General features: G+C 44.9%; 1 protein-coding gene across 1 annotated transcript; it reads right to left on the reverse strand.

Annotated features, from left to right (window-relative positions):
* Positions 1-158: 158 nt before the first annotated feature.
* On the reverse strand, positions 159-20,096 carry LOC311329017 (SMC5-SMC6 complex localization factor protein 2-like; the record flags this gene model as incomplete). Its single annotated transcript, XM_084462903.1, has 16 exons — positions 159-221; positions 3,059-3,127; positions 3,262-3,348; positions 3,466-3,543; positions 3,681-3,818; positions 4,140-4,227; positions 4,423-4,517; positions 5,176-5,352; positions 5,494-5,581; positions 5,692-5,833; positions 5,954-6,041; positions 6,753-6,849; positions 6,955-7,128; positions 7,620-7,733; positions 18,878-18,960; positions 19,581-20,096. The coding sequence occupies 16 exons, from the start codon at positions 20,094-20,096 to the stop codon at positions 159-161; spliced, it is 2,097 nt and encodes a 698-aa protein (XP_084319029.1).
* Positions 20,097-22,575: the final 2,479 nt, after the last annotated feature.

Here is a 22,575-nt window from a genome sequence, read left to right on the forward strand (position 1 = left end):
CACCCATGGAACACAACAGACTTGGTGTTCACAAAAACAGGGCATGACAAACTCAAAGACTCAACGAGAACATTTTTATTATTATTATATTTTATCCCCAGCAGGTGAAAAAACTAACATTTTCCGAAACTGAACATTGCTTGGCACAACAACAAATGTTAACTCTCCTGGCTGTTGGTCATCTCCTCAGGAACAGGCTGCCAATAGTCGTAGAGATTCCGCTGCAGGAACAAACACAGGCATCTATACCAGACTCCACTCTGCAGGAACAAACACAGCCATCTATACCAGACTCCACTCTGCAGGAACAAACACAGGCATCTATACCAGACTCCACTCTGCAGGAACAAACACAGCCATCTATACCAGACTCCACTCTGCAGGAACAAACACAGCCATCTATACCAGACTCCACTCTGCAGGAACAAACACAGCCATCTATACCAGACTCCTCTACAGGAACAAACACAGGCATCTATACCAGACTCCTCTACAGGAACAAACACAGCCATCTATACCAGACTCCTCTACAGGAACAAACACAGCCATCTATACCAGACTCCACTCTGCAGGAACAAACACAGCCATCTATACCAGACTCCACTGTGCAGGAACAAACACAGCCATCTATACCAGACTCCACTCTACAGGAACAAACACAGCCATCTATACCAGACTCCACTCTGCAGGAACAAACACAGCCATCTATACCAGACTCCACTGTGCAGGAACAAACACAGCCATCTATACCAGACTCCACTCTACAGGAACAAACACAGCCATCTATACCAGACTCCACTCTGCAGGAACAAACACAGCCATCTATACCAGACTCCACTGTGCAGGAACAAACACAGCCATCTATACCAGACTCCACTGTGCAGGAACAAACACAGCCATCTATACCAGACTCCACTCTGCAGGAACAAACACAGCCATCTATACCAGACTCCACTCTGCAGGAACAAACACAGCCATCTATACCAGACTCCACTCTGCAGGAACAAACACAGCCATCTATACCAGACTCCACTCTGCAGGAACAAACACAGCCATCTATACCAGACTCCTCTACAGGAACAAACACAGGCATCTATACCAGACTCCTCTACAGGAACAAACACAGCCATCTATACCAGACTCCACTCTGCAGGAACAAACACAGCCATCTATACCAGACTCCACTCTGCAGGAACAAACACAGCCATCTATACCAGACTCCTCTACAGGAACAAACACAGGCATCTATACCAGACTCCTCTACAGGAACAAACACAGGCATCTATACCAGACTCCTCTACAGGAACAAACACAGGCATCTATACCAGACTCCTCTACAGGAACAAACACAGGCATCTATACTAGACTCCACTCTGCAGGTACAAACACAGCCATCTATACCAGACTCCACTGTGCAGGAACAAACACAGCCATCTATACCAGACTCCACTCTACAGGAACAAACACAGCCATCTATACCAGACTCCACTCTGCAGGAACAAACACAGGCATCTATACCAGACTCCACTCTGCAGGTACAAACACAGCCATCTATACCAGACTCCTCTACAGGAACAAACACAGCCATCTATACCAGACTCCTCTACAGGAACAAACACAGCCATCTATACCAGACTCCACTCTGCAGGAACAAACACAGCCATCTATACCAGACTCCTCTACAGGAACAAACACAGCCATCTATACCAGACTCCTCTACAGGAACAAACACAGCCATCTATACCAGACTCCTCTACAGGAACAAACACAGGCATCTATACCAGACTCCACTCTGCAGGAACAAACACAGCCATCTATACCAGACTCCACTGTGCAGGAACAAACACAGCCATCTATACCAGACTCCACTGTGCAGGAACAAACACAGCCATCTATACCAGACTCCACTCTGCAGGAACAAACACAGCCATCTATACCAGACTCCACTCTGCAGGAACAAACACAGCCATCTATACCAGACTCCACTCTGCAGGAACAAACACAGCCATCTATACCAGACTCCACTCTGCAGGAACAAACACAGCCATCTATACCAGACTCCACTCTGCAGGAACAAACACAGCCATCTATACCAGACTCCACTCTGCAGGAACAAACACAGCCATCTATACCAGACTCCACTGTGCAGGAACAAACACAGGCATCTATACCAGACTCCACTCTACAGGAACAAACACAGGCATCTATACCAGACTCCTCTACAGGAACAAACACAGCCATCTATACCAGACTCCTCTACAGGAACAAACACAGGCATCTATACCAGACTCCTCTACAGGAACAAACACAGGCATCTATACTAGACTCCACTCTGCAGGTACAAACACAGCCATCAATACCAGACTCCACTCTACAGGAACAAACACAGCCATCTATACCAGACTCCACTCTGCAGGAACAAACACAGCCATCTATACCAGACTCCACTCTGCAGGAACAAACACAGCCATCACTACCAGACTCCACTCTGCAGGAACAAACACAGGCATCACTACCAGACTCCTCTACAGGAACAAACACAGCCACCTATACCAGACTCCTCTACAGGAACAAACACAGCCATCTATACCAGACTCCACTCTGCAGGAACAAACACAGGCATCTATACCAGACTCCACTCTGCAGGAACAAACACAGCCATCTATACCAGACTCCACTCTGCAGGAACAAACACAGGCATCTATACCAGACTCCACTCTGCAGGAACAAACACAGGCATCTATACCAGACTCCACTCTACAGGAACAAACACAGCCATCTATACCAGACTCCTCTACAGGAACAAACACAGCCATCTATACCAGACTCCTCTACAGGAACAAACACAGCCATCTATACCAGACTCCACTCTACAGGAACAAACACAATTTGTGAATACCTTTTTGGCATAATGTACAACACTGTAAACTAATGTTGTACACAAACATGCTGACAGGACAAATCACCAGCAGCACAGCTGAAATGGGTTCGTCTGGGGGCTTGAACACTATGGTCCGGTACCTAAACTCAACTTAAAAACGGAACCAGCATCAGCTACCTGGAGAGGTCTGGTTCTCAGGAGCAGCATCTGCCACTTGGTGTAGATCTGTGCTACAAAGTCCTTCACCTGGGAGAGGGAGAGAGACAGACAGAGAGAGAAAGACTGGTTGGTATACCATACAAAGCAACAAAGGTACGTATTTATCTCAATAATTACCCGCAATAGCTGGACCTCCAGCGACCTGATATCATCCCACCCACCTTGCTCTGGTAGAGAGTCTTCCTGCTCTCTCTGATGTCACACTTGATGTGCTTGTCCAGCTCGGCACACAGCAACAGCAGCTGGTCCTGGCAGGACGGAGACAGTTTAACAATATAGCTTGTAAAATACAAATTTATTTATGACTGACACATGCAGTTAAGTCTGACTGAAAAGATAAGGCCTGGCACGTGTTTTGTGTTTACCTTCTGACTTGGGGGGAAGAACTCAAACCTGGCAGCTTCATTAGCCAAAGCCAGAAGGCTGTAACTGAGGTAGTGGGCCTGAAACAAAAATACAGACCACCAGTTCATGAACTGAGAATCATGTTTAAGATCATGCTCACAAGCTCGGCAGGACAAACACATTATGTAGCGTCGTAGACAGGTTTTTCAGACACTAGTTTTTGTTCTTTCTGAACCTGCTGATCGAGGGAGTCTGGGTCGTCATCGTTGTCATCGTCCTCCTCCTGTTGTCTTTGTCTACTCCTGGAGATCTGCAGGCTCCTGAGAAGGGCAGAGGGCCGCATGTGGCGCAGGTACGGTCGCAGGTCAGACAGCTGGGGCACAAAACACACTGCAGGTTAGCAATGCTGCTGTTTAGCGATGTAAGCATCTACAGTACAACCAACTGTTTCAGTGGTGGGGTGCTGTGAGAACATGGAGGACTGCTATCTTAAATGATTTATCACACCTAGCGTTAACTTGGCTTGCAGAGTCTGTATGTCTTTTTAAGTCCCTTCTTGAAACCCTTTTTACAGAGCTGCCATTAATGTCATGTAATTTTACCTACCTTTCTCTTGATGTTTTAAGTAGGGCTGTTTAACAAGTTAATTAGATCAATTAATTGTGGAAAATTCATTGTATTTATCTGGTTTTACCTGGAACTCAGTATTGGTGGGCGTGTAAGTGCATCTTTGGTTTAACAGCTTGGAGATCATCGACACACTGAGGTGTCTCCTGAGTTGCCTGCAAAAAAACAGAGTATGTTTTCCCTGAGTCTGGAGCGGATTAGTCAGTGTGTTCAACTGGTGATGTGCCTTTCACTCAACTTCTACAGTTGTTTATGTGGCGTACATAAAAACAACATGCTCCACCTCAGAGAGAGGGGAGGAAACAAAAGAGTTGGATGACCAGCATAGGAGGAGGGAGAGCCGGGCTTACAGTCCACGCTTGTTGTCAGGCAGCAGCTGGAGAAGCCTGCGCAGGTTGTGATGGTCCTCAGTCAGGGCTGTGAGAGCTAGACAGATCAGGGGAAGCTGGAGCACAAAGGTCCATTGTTACTGAGGAGGACACATCTGTAACACTGTGAACTGGGTAGGAAAATCGATTCATGTAAGAATCGTGATTCTATTCTCTACGAAAAAATCTATTCCTTTCAGTCTGTTTTTGTACGTGGCTGTAAGCCAGCACCTAGGATAGCGTTTGTCCCATTGTCACTCCCTCCCTCCCTCACTCCAGTCAATGTTGACCTGCATTTCTCTGTTGGCACCACAAGAGGCAGTAGTCCCAGCACACCAAAATAAAGAAGGACACCAAAATCAACCCGCCGATCTCCATTGCACAAGTAGAGTAGCGTTACTAGTAGCAATATTGTCACAATACTGAGAAAAGCTTGTGTGCAATGAGCGAGCGCAAGTAAGCTCTCCTCTCACTTAAGAAACTGGGCTCAGCATCATGATCATGATCACAAGTTTATACAGTTTACATATTATAAAGCAATGGTAGTGTCTACTTTTCATGTCAGTGAGAAAATTGATAATGCATGGGTTGTGTCTTTTGTCTTTTCCGGGGACCTGGCAACACGGGATTAACAAAGTAGAATTATGTTGTTCACCAGGTTGATAGATTTAATAAAATAGTCGTAGAATGAAAGAGAGAGAGAGAGAGAGAGAGGGGATGAGAGGATGAACTGACCATGTTGTCCCAGTCCCTCATGTTGTTCACCAGGCTGTGTTCCAGCGAGCTCAGGTGGTCAGTGGGCAGGAGAGCGAGCTGCGTCTCCAGGCCTACTTTGCTCACCACTGTAAGCAGCAGCAGCAGCTCCGTGTCACTGTAGGCCCGGGGACACAGGGCCGTCACGTCAGACAGGTACTGTGGAGAAAGGCAAGTACAGGACTGAGTACACACACACACACACACACACACACACACACACACACACACACACACACACACACACATGCCATCTCTACCACACACCAATCTCACACCTAAACCCTGGTCTCCTCTCACCCTGATGACGTTCTCAAAGTTGTGTTCCGGGAAAGTTCCCAGTTCCTTCTTACTGGACAGGCTGTCAGTGCTGACCTGGAGGCTCTCTCTAAGCAGACACACAGGTGGAAGCTAATTCTCAGAAGGAAATCCTTCGTTTTGCTTTAACTTGCTGTGTTTTCACTTGAACAAGAATCAAAACTAGGGAATAGGACTTACAGCAGGTCTCCCTCTGTGAAGGCGGGCTGCAGACTGGCCAGAGGGAAGAGGGTGACGTAGGGAGCCCCCATGTTCATGAAGACCAGAGTCACGTCACCCACGCTGGGCACCCACACCTCAAACTCAAGGTTTTTGTTCACTTCTGAGGAAACATGAACAGGTAAAAAAGGACACCTTTGCCTTTTCGCCACAATGAGAAACAAATAGAGAATGGGAACACGGTCATGGACACACACCCACACACACACACACACACACATACCTTTGTGCTCCGCAGCCGAGCAGGCAATGTCTCTGAGAGCCTGCAGTATCTGGTGGGAGACACTCATCTCCGTATGGACCGACATCATCTGACAGCGACAACGGACAAATTAACTTAATGAACAAAATGGACTTGCTAAGACACTGAATAGTGCACAGGGATTAAACATGTTTTGGTAACACTTGATACAGAGGAGGCAAAACATACAGTGATAGCAAAGACAGATACACAACAATACATCAGTGATAGCAGATCCAGCCTATTAAAAATAGTTTTAAAATTCCCCAAGGGGAACTAAGGCAAGGCGAAGAGAATTTTGAAGCATATTCCTGCATATTTCTACACCATATTTCTGCAGATGGTCTGAAGATGCTCAAATAACTCAACTAATTACCCATTGACCCTGACCCAACGCAGTTGTTGGATGTCAACAGAGATGCAGCTGTTTTCCCCCATGGAAGTGCCCAGCAGGCAAGCCATGGGCACACAATGCGAAATTCAGGACACTCATGGACAGGACTGAACGTGACAAACTGCAACGGCGCCTGAGCAAATCTGTGCTGTTAGGTACATAAAACTGTGTTGTTAGGCAGGCACGCTAGTTAGGAACAGCTAGCTAGCTAACGTTAGGCGTTCGGTGGCTAGCTAACGTTAGCTAGCTAGCCACGAGAGGCTGTTGGAACAAGGTAAATAACGTTAATGAGCTTAGCACAGTAGCTGTTTACTATTGATGGGGCCCCTCAAAATAAAGTGTGACCCTAGTATCAATAGGAAGTGTGGAAGAAGGGGGTTAAATTACCTGGAAAAGCCAGCGAGACACCTGAGGCGGGCAGGGACAGGACTGATAGGCGGCCTGTAAAAACCCAGTACCGAGCTGGGACCTCAGTTGATCTGGACTGGACGTAAAGAGAGAAAGAATAAAGAATAACGCCTACTTCCTCAAACTCAAGTTCTCTTACACCACACTCACTATAACTGGCGTGCGCACACACACATCTCACCAAAGGACGGTTTTCTGTGCAATTTCCTGCGTAGTGCCATCGCATTGCCCGAGCTTCAGAGTATGCTGGTTGAACAGACGGCCAAAGTAAGAGAGACAGAACACCTCTTCTCCCGGGTGCGAGTCTCTGACGACACTGTACGACAAAGAGAAACGCTGTTCTCTTTGAAGCTCTCTAGGAGACGAGACACACACACATTGCGATACTTAAAGTACACTAAGCAGCGCCCAGATACCATGTGCCAAACAAACAACAAACAACAAAACAACTTTTATTGTCATATAGTGAGACACAGCATACGGTAATGAGGCAGCAATGCCGAAACACACACGAGTGACAGTAGCGTCCACCAATTAAATTATTCTCCTGCTCTTAACCCATCCCATCGTCCTTCCCCCAAGGGCAACTGGGAGCAGAAAGTAGGCAGCGTGCATGGGCCGAGCCGGGGACCAACCAAGTGCTCCTGTCCATCTTCGTCAGGGATGGACAGCGTTAGCGATCTGTTCTCCTGCATGTTTTTCGTATTCGGTTCTTTTTGGGAGAAAACCCTTGCAAACACGGGGAGAACATGCAAACTCCGCACAGAAAGGCTTCTTGCCGTGAGGCGACAGTACTAGGTACAGCGCCACCGTGCCACACTGTGCGTGTGTGTAAGCAGTTATTACCTTTGTTTGTTTGAGATGGCCTCCTGCATGTTCTTGTCGCTCTTATCCTCCAATTCAAGTCTCAGCAGATCCTCCTCACAGGAGAGCTGCAGCTTTATCTTAGTCTCCTTAGACCTAGGAGAGGGTTAGGAGAGATTTTCCAGGAGCCTGCCCCAGGTTGCCTGTTTCAATATCTGTGTGGTCTGAATGACTCTATGTGCTACTAACCCTGCTCTGCCTTCTGTTAAAGAATTTCAACTCATCACCATGTGTTCACGCCAAGATAGGTTTCTGTTTATCTTACTCTATTCCTGTTCCTGTTTCCTCTGTTTAATTATTTTACAATGTTTGTGGGAATCACACCTTAACTAACTTCTCACTGCCATATGTGTCTGCCAGAGCAGCTGGTCAAACATCATGTCACGACACTGTCCCCTTAAAAGGGCTCCGCCTCTATTGGACGGGGCTCTCTGACTTGAATATCACTTCCTGTTGTGAGAGACCGCTTGCAAACGTATTTAGAATAAAGCTCTCATCTTTGTTTCAAGAAGCTGAATCGACCACTCGCGTGCTCTTATTCTTAATCCAAGTATATTAAGAAAATAATCATCAACAATATGGCGACGGGTCTGTAAAACCGAATTGCGGTTTCTGGGACAACTACGAGTCTTTTTCGCGTGCTCCGGAGGCGATGCGTGGATCCGCGACAAGTTTTTGACTTGGGGACTCAAACGTCGAGCGGCTGGCGTAACTTGCTGGCTGTTTTCTCGATGCCCTTCTCCTCTGCAGCCCGCTGAAAGGTCTGGTACGTTGTGAATCTAAATTATAGTGGTACGATTGTGTTTTTCAGCTGGAGACATTGACCATAGTTTTATTCACACCGGTTGTTGTACATGCATTTCTGTACATGCATTTCTGTTCTTAAAGCCGGTTGTTGACCGCGTGCCCGCTTAAAAAGCCTAATGTTCTCCCTGCCCTATATATCTAACCAGGGTTAGGTTTTTGTTTGCGACGCAATTACAGCGTTTCCAGTACTGAATAGTGGAGTACTACACAGCGTTATTACTCTCGAAAAGCCTTCTCTTTTGAATTTTTGGTTTTGGGATCCGCGTTGCGTGAGGTTGCTGCAACTCGACGGAGCTTTTGTTGTTCTAAGGCTCGTTATTTTGTTTTTTGTACTCCGGTTGTGAAGGGCATGACACGGAGGTGGCTGTTACACTTCGAGAACTTTTAAACCTCGGGTGGTTTGCTTTTGTTAAGTGAGTCGAGTAGGCCTTGTTTTGTTTCATTGTGTTTGTCTTGTCTTGGGTTTCTGATCCTGTTTTTCTGGGTCTTTATTTGGTGTTGTCCTTCTGTACATGTTAGCTACGGTTTGGTTGTGCATTTCAGTGTTTGGTGTTCTGCTGGCTTTGTTTTGTGTTGAGTGTTGGGGTTATTTTGGGATTTCTACGGCACTCTTGTGCTCATCCTTTGTTCTTTTAATTCTGCTCCAAGCTACGTATCTTGTATTTCTGTTAGCTTTGGTTTTTCTGCTATTGGTTCACTGATTAGCTTCTCTGTGCTAGCTGATTCGTCCACGTGGTTGGTTCCACATGTTGGTTAGCCCACGTGCTTAGCTAACTTTGTGCGCACGTGGTTTGACTTCCTGTTTTGCTGCTTGTGAAAAAAAAAAAAAGAGAGAGGTCCTGTTTTTCCTCAACCATTTTGAGGATCCACCATTTTGGTTCTGAAGTCTGCCATTTTGGGAAAAAAAAAAAAAAAGAGTAACAGGAAAAAAAAAAACCCTCTCAACACAGCAGTTATTGTTTTTTTTACTGTAATTTTGATATTTGTTTGTATTTGTAAAATGGGAAGTACTGCTAGTGCACCAAAAAGGGAACCTTTAATGGGGGCTGCCAAGATAGTGGCATTAAAGTATGATCCGAGTGTGTGTGAGCAAATTTCTTTATGGGCTAAAAATAGTGATTTTCCTCCTGTGTCTGGTACACTGTCTGTTAAGTTGCTAGGGACAGTTAAGAGACAGCTTAAGGAGTTTCAATTAACTAAGCTAGGTAGGAAGTCAGAGAATGCCATTAACTGGTCTCACTTTCTTGCTTGGGAAACAGCTGCAAATGACTCAATTGATAGAGCTGAAACTGCCCGCAACAAAAGGGAGGCTAGGAAGAACTCTGTCACTGCTAAAGCTGTTTATGTTAAGAAATTAATTCCTCCTTCAGACAACGACGACCTTTTAGAACCGTGTCGTTTATATCCTGATCCAAATGCGGCCATCCCTATTCCAAACCCTCTGGCTCAGCAGGGCATCGTCCCTCCTCTAGCCCAGGTGCTGCCCCCCCCTCTTGTGCTGCCCCCCCCTCTTCCAGTCCCGACACTTCCGCCAACCTCCATGGTTCAACACCCCCCCCCTGATCCTGCATTGTCACGGTTTACGACCCCTATTGCTGGTCCGTCATCTGTCCCCTCTCAGGTTTCACATCTCCCCTCTCCCTCTACTGGAACTCCTTTTGGAGCCCACCCTCAAGCTCCTTGGTTGCTTCAGATGTCACCCCCTCCAGGTTATTATTCTCATAGCAGTACTGATGGTAGCAGTCAGTCTAAATTGGCTATTTCCTTCCCTGAAACTTCCCTTTCTACTGGCTCATCCCCTTCATTGACTGGCTCTATGACTCCTGATGACACCTCAGCCAAAGTCTCACCTCCTTTATTGACTCCCCCTGATACTACTCCTCCCCCTGCTCTTGATATTTCTCCCCCTGCTCTTGAAACAGTCGAGGGCCATCAGCACTATAGTCTTAGGTCTACTGGTCAGGTTCAGGAACAACAACTCTCTTCTGCATTAGGCAAGATGCTATTGCCAATGATTAGATGCATTAATCCTGTACCTCAACCACCTCTGGGCCAACCAGGTCACGCCATATGGAGCCCTTTTTCTGATGTCTACAGACCTTTCCGTTGTGATGAGCTGCGGGAGCTGGCTTCCTCATTACCTGATCCTGCTAAGGACATTGACAGCTTTGAGAGAGATGTGAATGCTGCTGTTCAGATGTACAGACCGCACTCTGAGGAACTTGAGGCTGTAATGAGGCTTGCGCTACGTCTCAAATGGGCTGATATAAGGGGAAATTTTGATGATAAATTGACTTTTGATGATCCTTTATTTGCACCTCAGGTGTTACAGCTGCTGCAGAGAATCAGGCTCCGGTTCCCTCCACAAACTAACTGGGACCTGATCTCCTCCTGTAAACAGAAGCTGAATGAATCTTTCGATGATTTTTATGAACGCCTGGAGAAAACTTTTTCGCTCCACTCGGGCATGAATAAGCATGCCAATGACTACAATACTGTTTTGAAACAACAATTAATGAACAATGTTCTCCCTGCCCTTAGTGACCAAGTCAGGACTTCGTGTGTAAACTGGGAAACACAACCGCTAGTACAGGTCGTGGGTGTGTTCAGATTTGCCGAACGTTTCACTCTGCTAAAGGAGCAAAGGGAGGCTGCTGAAAAGAAGGACTCTGACGTGAAGCTGCAGGCTGCACAGGTTAGGTACTTCAACTCCAATGCTCGCACAGAGCCACAGCAGAGAGATGGACAGCGTCAACAATCAAGGGAGAATAGAGGGAATCAGGGTAATTCACAACCAACCAGCAGGTTTAACAAATCAAATGAGCGCTGTAATCACTGTGGGAGAAAAGGGCATTTCTGGAGGGAATGTAGACAATACGCTAGGGTACAAAGGTCTTCTCCTAACCAATGGGGATCTGCACCCCCTCCGGGAGTCTCTGTCAGTTCTCCGCAGGGAAATGGTTTCTGACTAGGTGTAGGACAGGTAGGGAAAGCTAGGGAAAGTGAGTGTGTACGTGATGAGGAGAGAATCATTCATATTCATCAATACCTTAATCTGCATACCAAACCATCTGATAATCCAACTGTAACTATGACTGTTAATGGGGAAAGTTTGTTTTTTTTGGCTGACACAGGTGCTCATTCTTCTGTAATTAGTACTGCTAGCATGACACAGCGTCCTCAAGTGACTGAGGAGCTGGCTAAAACTGTTGGTGCTGCAGGCATTGTGAAAAATGAAAGAGTGACTGTTCCATTGAAAGTGGAAGTAGATGATTGTCAGCTAACACACCAGTTCATTTTGAGTGAATGTTGTCCAGTGAATCTTTGTGGGCGAGACTTGTTATGTAAGCTAGGTTTCCAGATGACCTGCTCCTCAGAAGGTGTCACCATACTCAGATCATCAACAATGACACCTCCGGAGGTGACAACCATGTACACCGACGCGCCTACCGATTGGTCTTATAATTGGTATGTTGATTGTAACACTCATACATCACAACATTTGGAAAAGTTGTTTTCAAAAGTACGGACATGTTATAGCTACGATGCTCCGCTCAGCCCTCATGATAACTTGCTCTGTACCGCATCAACATCTTTTTTAAGCCAAGACCATGGGTTTGAGGACACTTGGATGTTGCCTCAAGTGGATGAGACATTGATGTGTAATGTGTTGTATGTTGGACCGGATCATGCAGTTCTTTCTGTCGACCTTAACGGTACACAGAAACAGCTGTATGATGGTCATTCTGTGCCTCATGTGTCTCTTGCTGTTTCTGAGTTTGTTAATAGGAGGGATGCTGATGCGTGGCTGATGGACATAATGTCAATAACGGACTGGGTCGGAAATCCTCATCAAATGAGGTATTCCGCCAAGACGGGGGTAAGAGCATTTCCTTACACCTGGGCTATTCCAGTCACTAGGGGAATCCAAGGATCATGTTTCTTCCAGACACAATCTGATGACTTATCTGAAGATTTATCTGTGTTACAAGGACTTCCAAATTCATTATGGGCAAAGGACAAATTTGATATAGGGAAAATTCGAAACGTGAATCCTGTTGTGGTTACCCCTAAAAGTTCATTCCGACCAAAGCGCGCTCAGTACCCGCTCCCTCTAGAGGCTATAGAAGGTATTGCAGAGGTACATGCATCTTTGTTAGAGCGTGGAGCCATTTCTGAGGTTGACAGCTCTCCTGTCAATTCTCCAATCCTCCCTGTGCGCAAAGCCTCAGGAGAATGGCGTTTTGTTCAAGATTTGCGTTGTGTTAATGAAGCTGTCATTGCTAGGACTCCTCTTTGTCCTAATCCTGTAACCCTCCTTGCCTCCATTCCTTCATCAGCTACTTTCTTTAGTGTTATTGATCTCAGTAATGCATTTTTTTCTGTACCTGTACACCCTGATAGCAGACATTGGTTTGCTTTCCAGTTCAAGAACAAAACATATGTGTGGAATGTTATGCCTCAAGGATTTGTTGATAGTCCTTCTATCTACAATGCAGAGCTCGCGCGCAGCTTAGAAGGGTTTATTCCACCACAGAATAGCATCATTGTCCAGTATATGGATGATTTGCTTGTTGCTAGCTCAGACAAGGAGTCATGTGTCAAAGACACAAACGCATTGTTGTTTTATTTAGCAGAGAATGGCCATAAGGTTTCCAAACACAAAATCCAGCTGGTGCGTGAACAGGTTACATACCTAGGTCACGTTATTTCTAAAAATGGAAAATCTTTAGGTAGCAGCCGTGTGGAGGCTATCCTTGCTCTGCCCATGCCTACAACCAAAAAACAAATGATGTCTCTGTTAGGAACTGCAAACTATTGCCGGGCCTGGGTCCCGGATTTCGCTGAGCTCACACAACCCTTGTCCGATCTGGCCCACGGACGCAACCTTTCTCCCTCTGACCGAATCACCTGGACTGACGAAGCACGACTGACTCTAACGGCCCTTAAACAGAGGCTGTCTACAGCCCCTTGTTTAGGTCTCCCTGACTATGAAAAGCCTTTCCACCTTTTCACAAATGAAAAGGACGGTTATATGTCCGCCGTTTTAACCCAAAAGCATGGGGACCGGTACAGACCGGTAGCATACTACTCTAAAAGGCTTGATAGTGTAGTTAGAGGGTTAATCCCATGTCTTAGATCAGTGGCGGCGGCCACTGAAGCAGTATTGGGATGTGTCGACGTGGTAGCCATGCGACCACTAATCGTGAATGTTCCACATGCTGTCTCTGCTTTACTTTTACAGGCAAAGACCTCACACCTGCATCCAGCGAGACTGTTACACTATCAGAATGTGTTACTAACCATGTCTAATGTTACTCTCCAGAGATGTACTGTCCTGAATCCAGCGACACTGTTGCCAACACCAGATGACGGAGATCCACATGATTGTGTGGCTGTTATTGACTTAGTCAGTAAGCCACGCCCTGACCTCACTGATGTTCCTTTGTCTAACCCTGATTTTGAACTCTTTGTGGATGGTTCTGCCCAGCGATCACAAGCTGGTGAGCCTGTTGTTGCCTATGCGGTTACTACTGCTATTACAGTGCTGGAATCAGCCAGACTTCCTAACCATCTCTCTGCACAGGCTGCTGAATTATTTGCGCTCACCAGGGCATGTATTTTAGCCAAGGGTAAGTCTGCTACTATCCACACTGACAGTGCATATGCGTTTAGCACAGTCCATGATTTTGCGATGCTATGGAGGAATCGTGGGTTCCTTACCTCAAGTGGTAAACCCATTGCTCATAATACTTTGATTAACCATTTATTGCAAGCAATGTTGTTGCCATCCAGTTTAGCAGTATGCAAATGTAAAGCTCATGCTAGAACCTCGGATCCTGTGTCCATAGGTAATACGGCTGCTGACTCAGCTGCTAAAGCGGCGGCACTCTCCTCTTGCGCTCCTGTGTTGTCTATGCTCTCTCTCTCATCTGTGGATTCACAGGTCTCTCCTCCCATGTCTCTGAACGACATTGCCGACCTACAGGAATCTGCTCCTCCTGATGAGAAGAAGAAGTGGAAAACCAAATGCACATTCAATGATGAAAGCAGGTTATGGCTAGGACCTAATAACAAACCAGTCTTACCTCGTTCTTGTTTCCAGTATGCGTTCAAACTAGCGCATGGTCCTGATCATATTTCAAAATTAGGAGTTGTGGATGATGTGCAAAGGTATTGGTATGCGCCAGGGTTCACTGTGTTTGCAGAGCAGAGTTGTGCCAAATGCATCATCTGTATGCAAAACAACATTGGGAAAGGTATCAAAATGAAAATGTCAGCTCACCCGAGACCAGAGTCTCCGTGGGAACATGTGATGATGGATTTTATTGAACTTACACCATGCGAAGGGTATAAATATTGCCTTGTCTTAACTGATGTTTTTTCTAAGTGGACTGAAGTTTTCCCTTGCAGGCATGCCTCAGCAATCGCTGTGGCCAGGAGTCTCCTCCGAGAGATAATCCCCAGATGGGGATTGCCTTTGAAACTTTCCTCTGATAGAGGAAGCCATTTTGTGAATAATGTGATTAATGAGATTTGTAAGAGTTTGCAAATTGACCTCCGAACGCACTGCAGTTACCATGCTGCATCAGCCGGGATTGTAGAAAGAGCTAACCAGACATTGAAGGTTAAGCTCACCAAACTGATGGCAGAGACAAATCTGTCATGGATGAAAATTTTACCTTTAGCTTTGATGTTCATGAGAGGCCGTCCCCACCAAACTACGGGGCTCTCCCCCTATGAAATCATTTCTGGTAGACCTATGAGAATGTTTAACAAACCTTTTCCCCAGAACAAGCTGACTCTGATGTCCTGTGAACAGGACATGGTACAGTATTGTCTGGCACTCAACAACATACTAAAAGATCTCTTCAACAGAGTGAAGGCGACCATCCCGGATGCCAGAGAGGGTTTCTTGCATCACCTCCAGCCAGGCCAATGGGTGGTGATCCGGGACCTGAAACGGAAGGCGTGGAATAGTGCTCGTTGGCTGGGCCCGTACCAGATCTTGCTGACAACCCAGACGGCCATCAAAGTAGCTGAGAGGACGTCTTGGGTACACGCCACCCACTGCAGGCTGGTTCCAAACCAAGACGAGGCCAGCCGGCCAAAAGATTCCAACAACCAAGATGCATTACCCGGTGTCACCACCAGGGCGAAAGCTCACTCTCTGGTCTCCTCATCTGAGGAATCAGACCAAGGATAACACACCCTATCTTTTCCTCATTGCTGTCATGATGACAACTTTGACCCCTGCCCCAGCAACGCCCAATCATAATCCAACCACACTCCCCCTCACACACCTACTCGCACCCCCCTTGAAAGAGAACTCGGACCAGTTCTCTCCTGAAACTGAAACCATTGAACGAAGGAAAAGACAAGAAAACACTCCAGTATTCATTTGTCCCGTTGAGCGTTGCACTCCACTTGACTGTTGGGTCTATACGGTAGACGAAGATGGATGGAAGATGCTGCATACTGCTTATGTGAGATTTGAAAGTAACAAACGATTCCCAGGTTCTACTATTGTAACTGTGACTGAAGTTAATGTAGAGAAAGACTCTCCTTATTGGTGTGTTTTAGCTAAAGATGTTATGCGAGTATCAAGAACAAAGAATTATGGAGTTGACATTTGTAGATCTGTTCCAGATTATCCTCGAGGTACTGTGTTTAACTGCTCTATGCACCTAACCAAATCAGCTAAGTCAATTGGACAGGAAAAGAAGCATCCTAATGAAGCTATTAGTGTAGTCAGAGACTTTGCACATAGAATGAACTACGCTAACTGTTGGATTTGTCAAAATGTACCTCTTAGTACTTCTGCACCCATATTCTATCCAATTCCTTTAACCCAAGCAGAATGGTCACACTATGACTGGCAGGGTTTAGCTACTCATGTTTTCTCTGCTCCTGGACAATCCTCTGCTTGTCATTTTCATGTAGGATTAGATAGACTAGGTAACTCCTATACAGGGATTGAAGAGGTTATTCTAAGCAAATTGACACTAGAGGTTAATGAGAATCATAGACCTTCTAATTTCTCCCGCCTTATTCTGTTCAAGGTTACACACTTTTCTGAAATAGCTGGACAGGGATTGGTTCACAAAATTCAAGTTATATTAGTCCAAATAGACAATCATGCACCGAGTACTAGGTTAGCTTGCACAGCTGTATCTACTACAGTTAATTGGCGAAATTCAATTACCATTTCTGGATTAAAATGTCAAATTATCGATTGCATCATTAAAGCACAAACAAAATTGCATCCTCAAGAAATGGAACATCAAAATCAAGTCGACCAATTCAAAGTAGTACCTCTTCAACAGGTTACAGCCTGTATTGATCTTTTCAGATACAACACAAAAGTTAGGACACAAATTAATGATCTAGGCACTAGCTCCTGCGTTGCTCCTATCTACGAATTCTTGTATCCAGGTTCAGCGATAGGCCTTCCAAAAGGGGTATTTTTAGTCTGTGGCGATACAGCTTATTCAAACCTAAATAGCAACAGTGTAGGAAGATGCTATCTTGCTCATTTAATCCCCATGATTAGGAAGGTGGATCACGCTGAAATGCAGGTAATTCATCATCAATCCAATTATAGACATCGTCGTGCTATATCGCCCTTTCAGTTTATTTTTGGTGTATTTTTCCCTAACTATGGCATGTATAACACCCAAACTGAACTCATGACTCTCTCCGCTGTCTTGGCGGATCATTTGAATGCATCGGACAGAGTAATTTCGGCCTTAGCTAAGGAGGTGAATGAAATGAAGAAAGTTGTGCTACAAAATAGGTTTGCCTTAGATATAATTCTTGCTAGTAAAGGAGGAACATGCGCGATTGTAGGGTCAGAATGTTGTTCGTTCATCTCAGATCCAAATGCCACATTAACAGAGTTCCATGAATCAAACATGAAAGGTATTCAGATCTTAAAGACTGTCCATGGGTTTAATGCTTGGGGAATTTTCGATAATGCTTTTTCAAGTTCTGGAAATATTCTCAGATCTCTAGGTATCATTTTTATGATTATTATTTTGATTATTATTATTATTGGCATTGTTCTTAAGTGTATTGGAAAGTGTTTGAATACTGTTACAGAGATACCCATTACTGCATTAATGTTCAAAGGAGAAGTTGAATTAGACCTTCATTCAACTCAAGAACTTAGTCAAGTCTGTGCCATTGGAAATAAGGATTTTGAATTGTTTTGAAACTTGAAGTTAAGTTTTTTTTCCTCTCAAAAGAAAGAGGTTTTTTTTTCCACTCATGAATATATGAAATCTGTATTAGATTAGTATCATGTTATCTTTTTACCTTGCTTATGATATTTTATAATTTGATTCCACATGGTTGATTCTTTCATTTATTATTGTTGTGGATGTTTTACCCACAAGATTGGGGAATTGTTAAAGAATTTCAACTCATCACCATGTGTTCACGCCAAGATAGGTTTCTGTTTATCTTACTCTATTCCTGTTCCTGTTTCCTCTGTTTAATTATTTTACAATGTTTGTGGGAATCACACCTTAACTAACTTCTCACTGCCATATGTGTCTGCCAGAGCAGCTGGTCAAACATCATGTCACGACACTGTCCCCTTAAAAGGGCTCCGCCTCTATTGGACGGGGCTCTCTGACTTGAATATCACTTCCTGTTGTGAGAGACCGCTTGCAAACGTATTTAGAATAAAGCTCTCATCTTTGTTTCAAGAAGCTGAATCGACCACTCGCGTGCTCTTATTCTTAATCCAAGTATATTAAGAAAATAATCATCAACACTTCCCTCTGCCTTCCCTCTCCCTAGTGCCTCTCTCTCTCCCTCCTATCTTCTAACCAGGTTCAGTGGATGCCCCACTGTCACCAGCAGACCTCACGAAGTCCGATAGATACCCCTGTGTCTACTGTGGATGATGTAGCATGTCCGTAGAATATTCTCTCCCCTATGATGTTTTTAGCCTCTCTCACTCTGAAAAGTAATTCAATGCAATGTATTGCTTCATAAATGTTCTTAGCCGGTAGACAAACATACTCCTGGAGCTTGCTCGATCGCCTTGTTGAGAGGGGTCAGGGAAGAATTTTTACAGCTCACTTATCTGGCCCCCGGGTGATTACTGTTTTTTTGCTTCCCTCTGGAATATGTAGAGAGTGGGTCGTATGCCCACCTCCCTTGTTCTCTGTAAAGCGCATTGTATTGCCTCTGGGTATGAAATGCGCTATACAAATAAAGCTTTGATTGATTGATTGATTGATTTAGGAGAGAGTTAGGAGAGGGTTAGGAGAGCTCCAGGAGATGGGATTTTGAGGGTATGTATGCTCACGTCTCCAATGGTTTATATACAGTTAGTCTCAATGTATTATAGAGCCTGCATTTTTCGTCTATGGAGAGGCTGATGTAAGGCTAAAAAATGTGAAAACGCCAGAGATTTGTACCTCTGATTGCTCATCCTCTCCTTCAGCATGTCATCCAGTGTGTTCCTGTAGTTGACAGACTTCACTTTGGATGACGCAGGCAGCTGAAGACAACGAACGGAAAGAACAGATTATTAACTACAGTAGCACAGCTTAAATGGATCTGTGTGGAGCTCAAATACATTGATTCGTCCAATGCCTCTTGATTATCAGATGTGTTAATAGTCTGTGGCTGTGTCCTACTATTGCTGATTTTTGCAGAGGACCATAGGGTCTAAACATCAGTGAAACGAAAGAAAACGCATATGGAGCCAGAGTGTGCGCCACTTTTTTCCTACTCCTGAGTCTACTTCCAGTGATCGGCACCTCACTACACTCCTTTAGTGTGTGTTACTTTTTCTACACACAGAACACATTTACTACGTAGCAGCGCAGCTGAAATTGCTTCGCTCAAATACTGCACGGTACATGATTTGAACCTGAATAGAGACAGAGAAACATCACTGGCAGCTCCCATCTGCAGGAGCAAATGTAGCAAATGGAGGCACGCACATAATCAACTACTAAATTTAGACCCTCCCGCGCGGGTACTGAGTTTACTGGTTCGGACTGGGATAAGGGCACGCAGGTGCAGAGATTACTGGTTCGGACTGGGATAAGGGCACGCAGGTGCAGAGATTACTGGTTCGGACTGGGATATAGGGCATGTGGGTGTAGAGCTTACAGGTTCGGATTGGGATAAAGGGCGTGTGGGTGTGCCGGGCGCAGGGTAGGCGCTCTTCTCTGGCGTGGCCGGGGGCCGGGTGCTGCCTTCCAGGATCTGCTGCAGGGAGAGCAGCTGGTCCTCCTCGCTGCTGGTGCTGCTGCTCTGGGTCAGGTCCAAATCCATCCGCAGACTGAGGTCCGGGCTTAGCTCCTCATCTAGAAGGTCCCCCTCCTCCCTACCCATTCTCTGTCCCTCTCTTCCCCCTAGTCTGTCCGAGGGCGTATTAGAGGGAGACTGGCGGAGGGGGGCTGGCCTGCCTTCGGGACTCTCTGTGTCGTTGCACGGTTGGGAAGTCGCAGGGCTGACGGGAGAGTCGGCGGCTCCCGTCTTTGTTTTAACCAGCTCCTGTTTTGACAGTCTGACCGTGGAGGAAGCTGGGCAGTTTGAGAATCCCCTGACGGGAGGGACGCTCAGTTGAGACATGTCCATATGCGTCTCTAAACTGACGGTTTTGGGGTCCGAAGAGGGGGACATTATGGAGTACCACGTTGTTCCAGAAGGAGATCTAGACACGGAAGCACTGACAATAGACGCTGTGGGAGACAGAGAGGCTCCGAGTGGAAAAGGCGATCCGGCGTCTCCCTTCCCATCAGAGCTGGGATTGGCTGCTATGCACTGGGAACTTGACACGATGACCACAGTATTGTAGAAAAGTGTGTACTTCAGAACTGATGTTCTGCTCCATGGGTGAGCGGTTGTCTTCTGTGGTGATCCGTGACTGTGCAGAGAGCCTGGGGCTTGAAGTACAGACGGGTTTGGGAATTGTGCTGGCTGTGCATCCCATCGATTCACCTCTATCCTCTCCTCCGCTCATCACTCCTTTGCTCTGGTCTGGTTTGCTTAGGACTCTGACTGGCACTGGGTTGCCAGATTCAGGGTCACCAGACTGGAGATCACCATCGCTGTCTCTCAACCCCTTCGTCGGGGTCTGGGGAGACCTTCTATCTTGGGATCTAGGTGATTGGCTGGATGATGGCATGGGTCCTGTCCCCAACCCTGGCATGGGTCCTGATCTTATGTTTGTGGGACAGGACTTCTTGGGTCTGTACCCTTCACCATGTCTGTCCTGCGAGTCTGGGGTTCTGGGCCTCTTCAGAGACAGGAATCTGCTGCTCCCTGGTGGAGTACAAGAGGACTTCAACAACAAGGTGACATTCTATAACGCAAATACACCATATAACAAGCCCATCTGGAGGGTCAACTCAACTATTAGGACAACTACCATATTGGTCTGAATATAAGACTTTTTTCCCTCTGGAAATAAGTCTGAAAAAGTTGCATCGTCTTATATTCGGGAACATTCGGCATCAAATCACAGTAAAACTAGTGTTCTGCTCATGACTTTAACATTTAAACAGGCATATCTCGACTTGTGAGGGTCATAGAGACACAGGGTTTGGACTGGGACAAAGTTCTCGACCTGACAATGTCCCACGTTTAATGTTCAGCACCTTCCAAGCCCGAGTTATCGAATACAGATGGCCCAATGCATTCTCTACACTAATGTGGAGCCTCTTCTCCATTCATTCTCTATTGGTGGGACTTTTGACACCCAGGGGGTGCAGGGGGATGCTCGCGCCTATGTGTCAATGTGTCTTTTTCATCAGCATTTTCAAAGAAAAATTATTTTATTTTTAAAAAACAAGATTTGGTCTTCAAAAATACGATAATAAATAAAACAAATATCAACACTTTAAAAGAACTCAAGTAAGGTTCATACTAATCTGAGTCCCCAGAAGCTCTTGCTGCAGCCAGAACCTTTGGAACAAAAAAACTATGATATTTGTGGACACCAATGGGAAAACTCTTGGATTTTGTGGGCAAAGGATGATTGGCTCGCATAGATAGTGAGCTGTGCGGGGAAGCTGATTGGTCATTCAAATGCAGCTGGATTAGAAGGGTAATGCGCTGGCTCTGCCCCTATGCCCATGTTTTGCATGTTAATTATTAACAATTAGATTTTTTCCAGCAAAAATGGCATTTGGGATAACAGTAATAGATTTTCTAAGTATTAGTTTTTTTTATTTTTATCATTATAAAATAGTTTATAGATATTCATAGTTTGATATCAACAAGCATGTTCTGCTCGGAAAATCAACATTGTATCACAATTAATATCAGAAATGTAGGCTTTTCTACTGGCACAGGCTAATTTGTTGATATTTATCACCCCAAACATAATAGTGAAAAAAAGAAGGAAAAAGTCTAAAAATGCAATCCAGTAAAGGGGTTAATTATTGTAGCATCTTAAATTACAGAAAATTGAATTATATTATTATTTCAAGTAATTTTATAAGAAAAGCTGTTATCCCACTTGACTGGCATGGTTAATGCGGAATGACATACTGTGAGATTCCGCATGGGGTGATCACTAAAGGAAGTTCCAGGATCTAAGATGTATTTACATGTAAATACTCATTCTATATGAATACATAGTGAGAGGCACTGGCAACTTATTTGTAAAGGTCTTTATTCTATTATTAGCTTAACTATGGACAAAGACAAAATATGCCTTAAAACAAACAAAAATATATTAATGTTATTAATATGATAAACATTATTAATAAAAAATAACAATATACACTTCTTTTATAGAAAATATACAATTATGCCTACAAGCTTTAGAATAGTCATAAAAACAATACAATATACATCAAAGTAATGATGACATTGTTGGATAACAGAACAAAATTGTTATCCTGAATGACAAAATCGTTATCCAGAATGACAAAAAAAGACCTTATTTAACAGGCAATTACTTGGCCACCTATGGAAAATTATGACCTTGACCTTTACCTTTTTAATGTCATCTTTCACATGAAATATGCAATTTTGAAATAAAACAACAGTTTTCATGTTTTTTACGTGTTGTCCCGTATGACACAGGATTTGTATCATAGTGCACCAGTGACTGAAAAGGTCAAATTATTAACATTTTAGGAGAGCCTTGCTA

The sequence above is a fragment of the Borostomias antarcticus genome, assembly GCF_949987555.1.
Source record: "Borostomias antarcticus genome assembly, contig: scaffold_79, whole genome shotgun sequence".
NCBI classification, from domain to species: Eukaryota; Metazoa; Chordata; class Actinopteri; order Stomiiformes; family Stomiidae; genus Borostomias; species Borostomias antarcticus.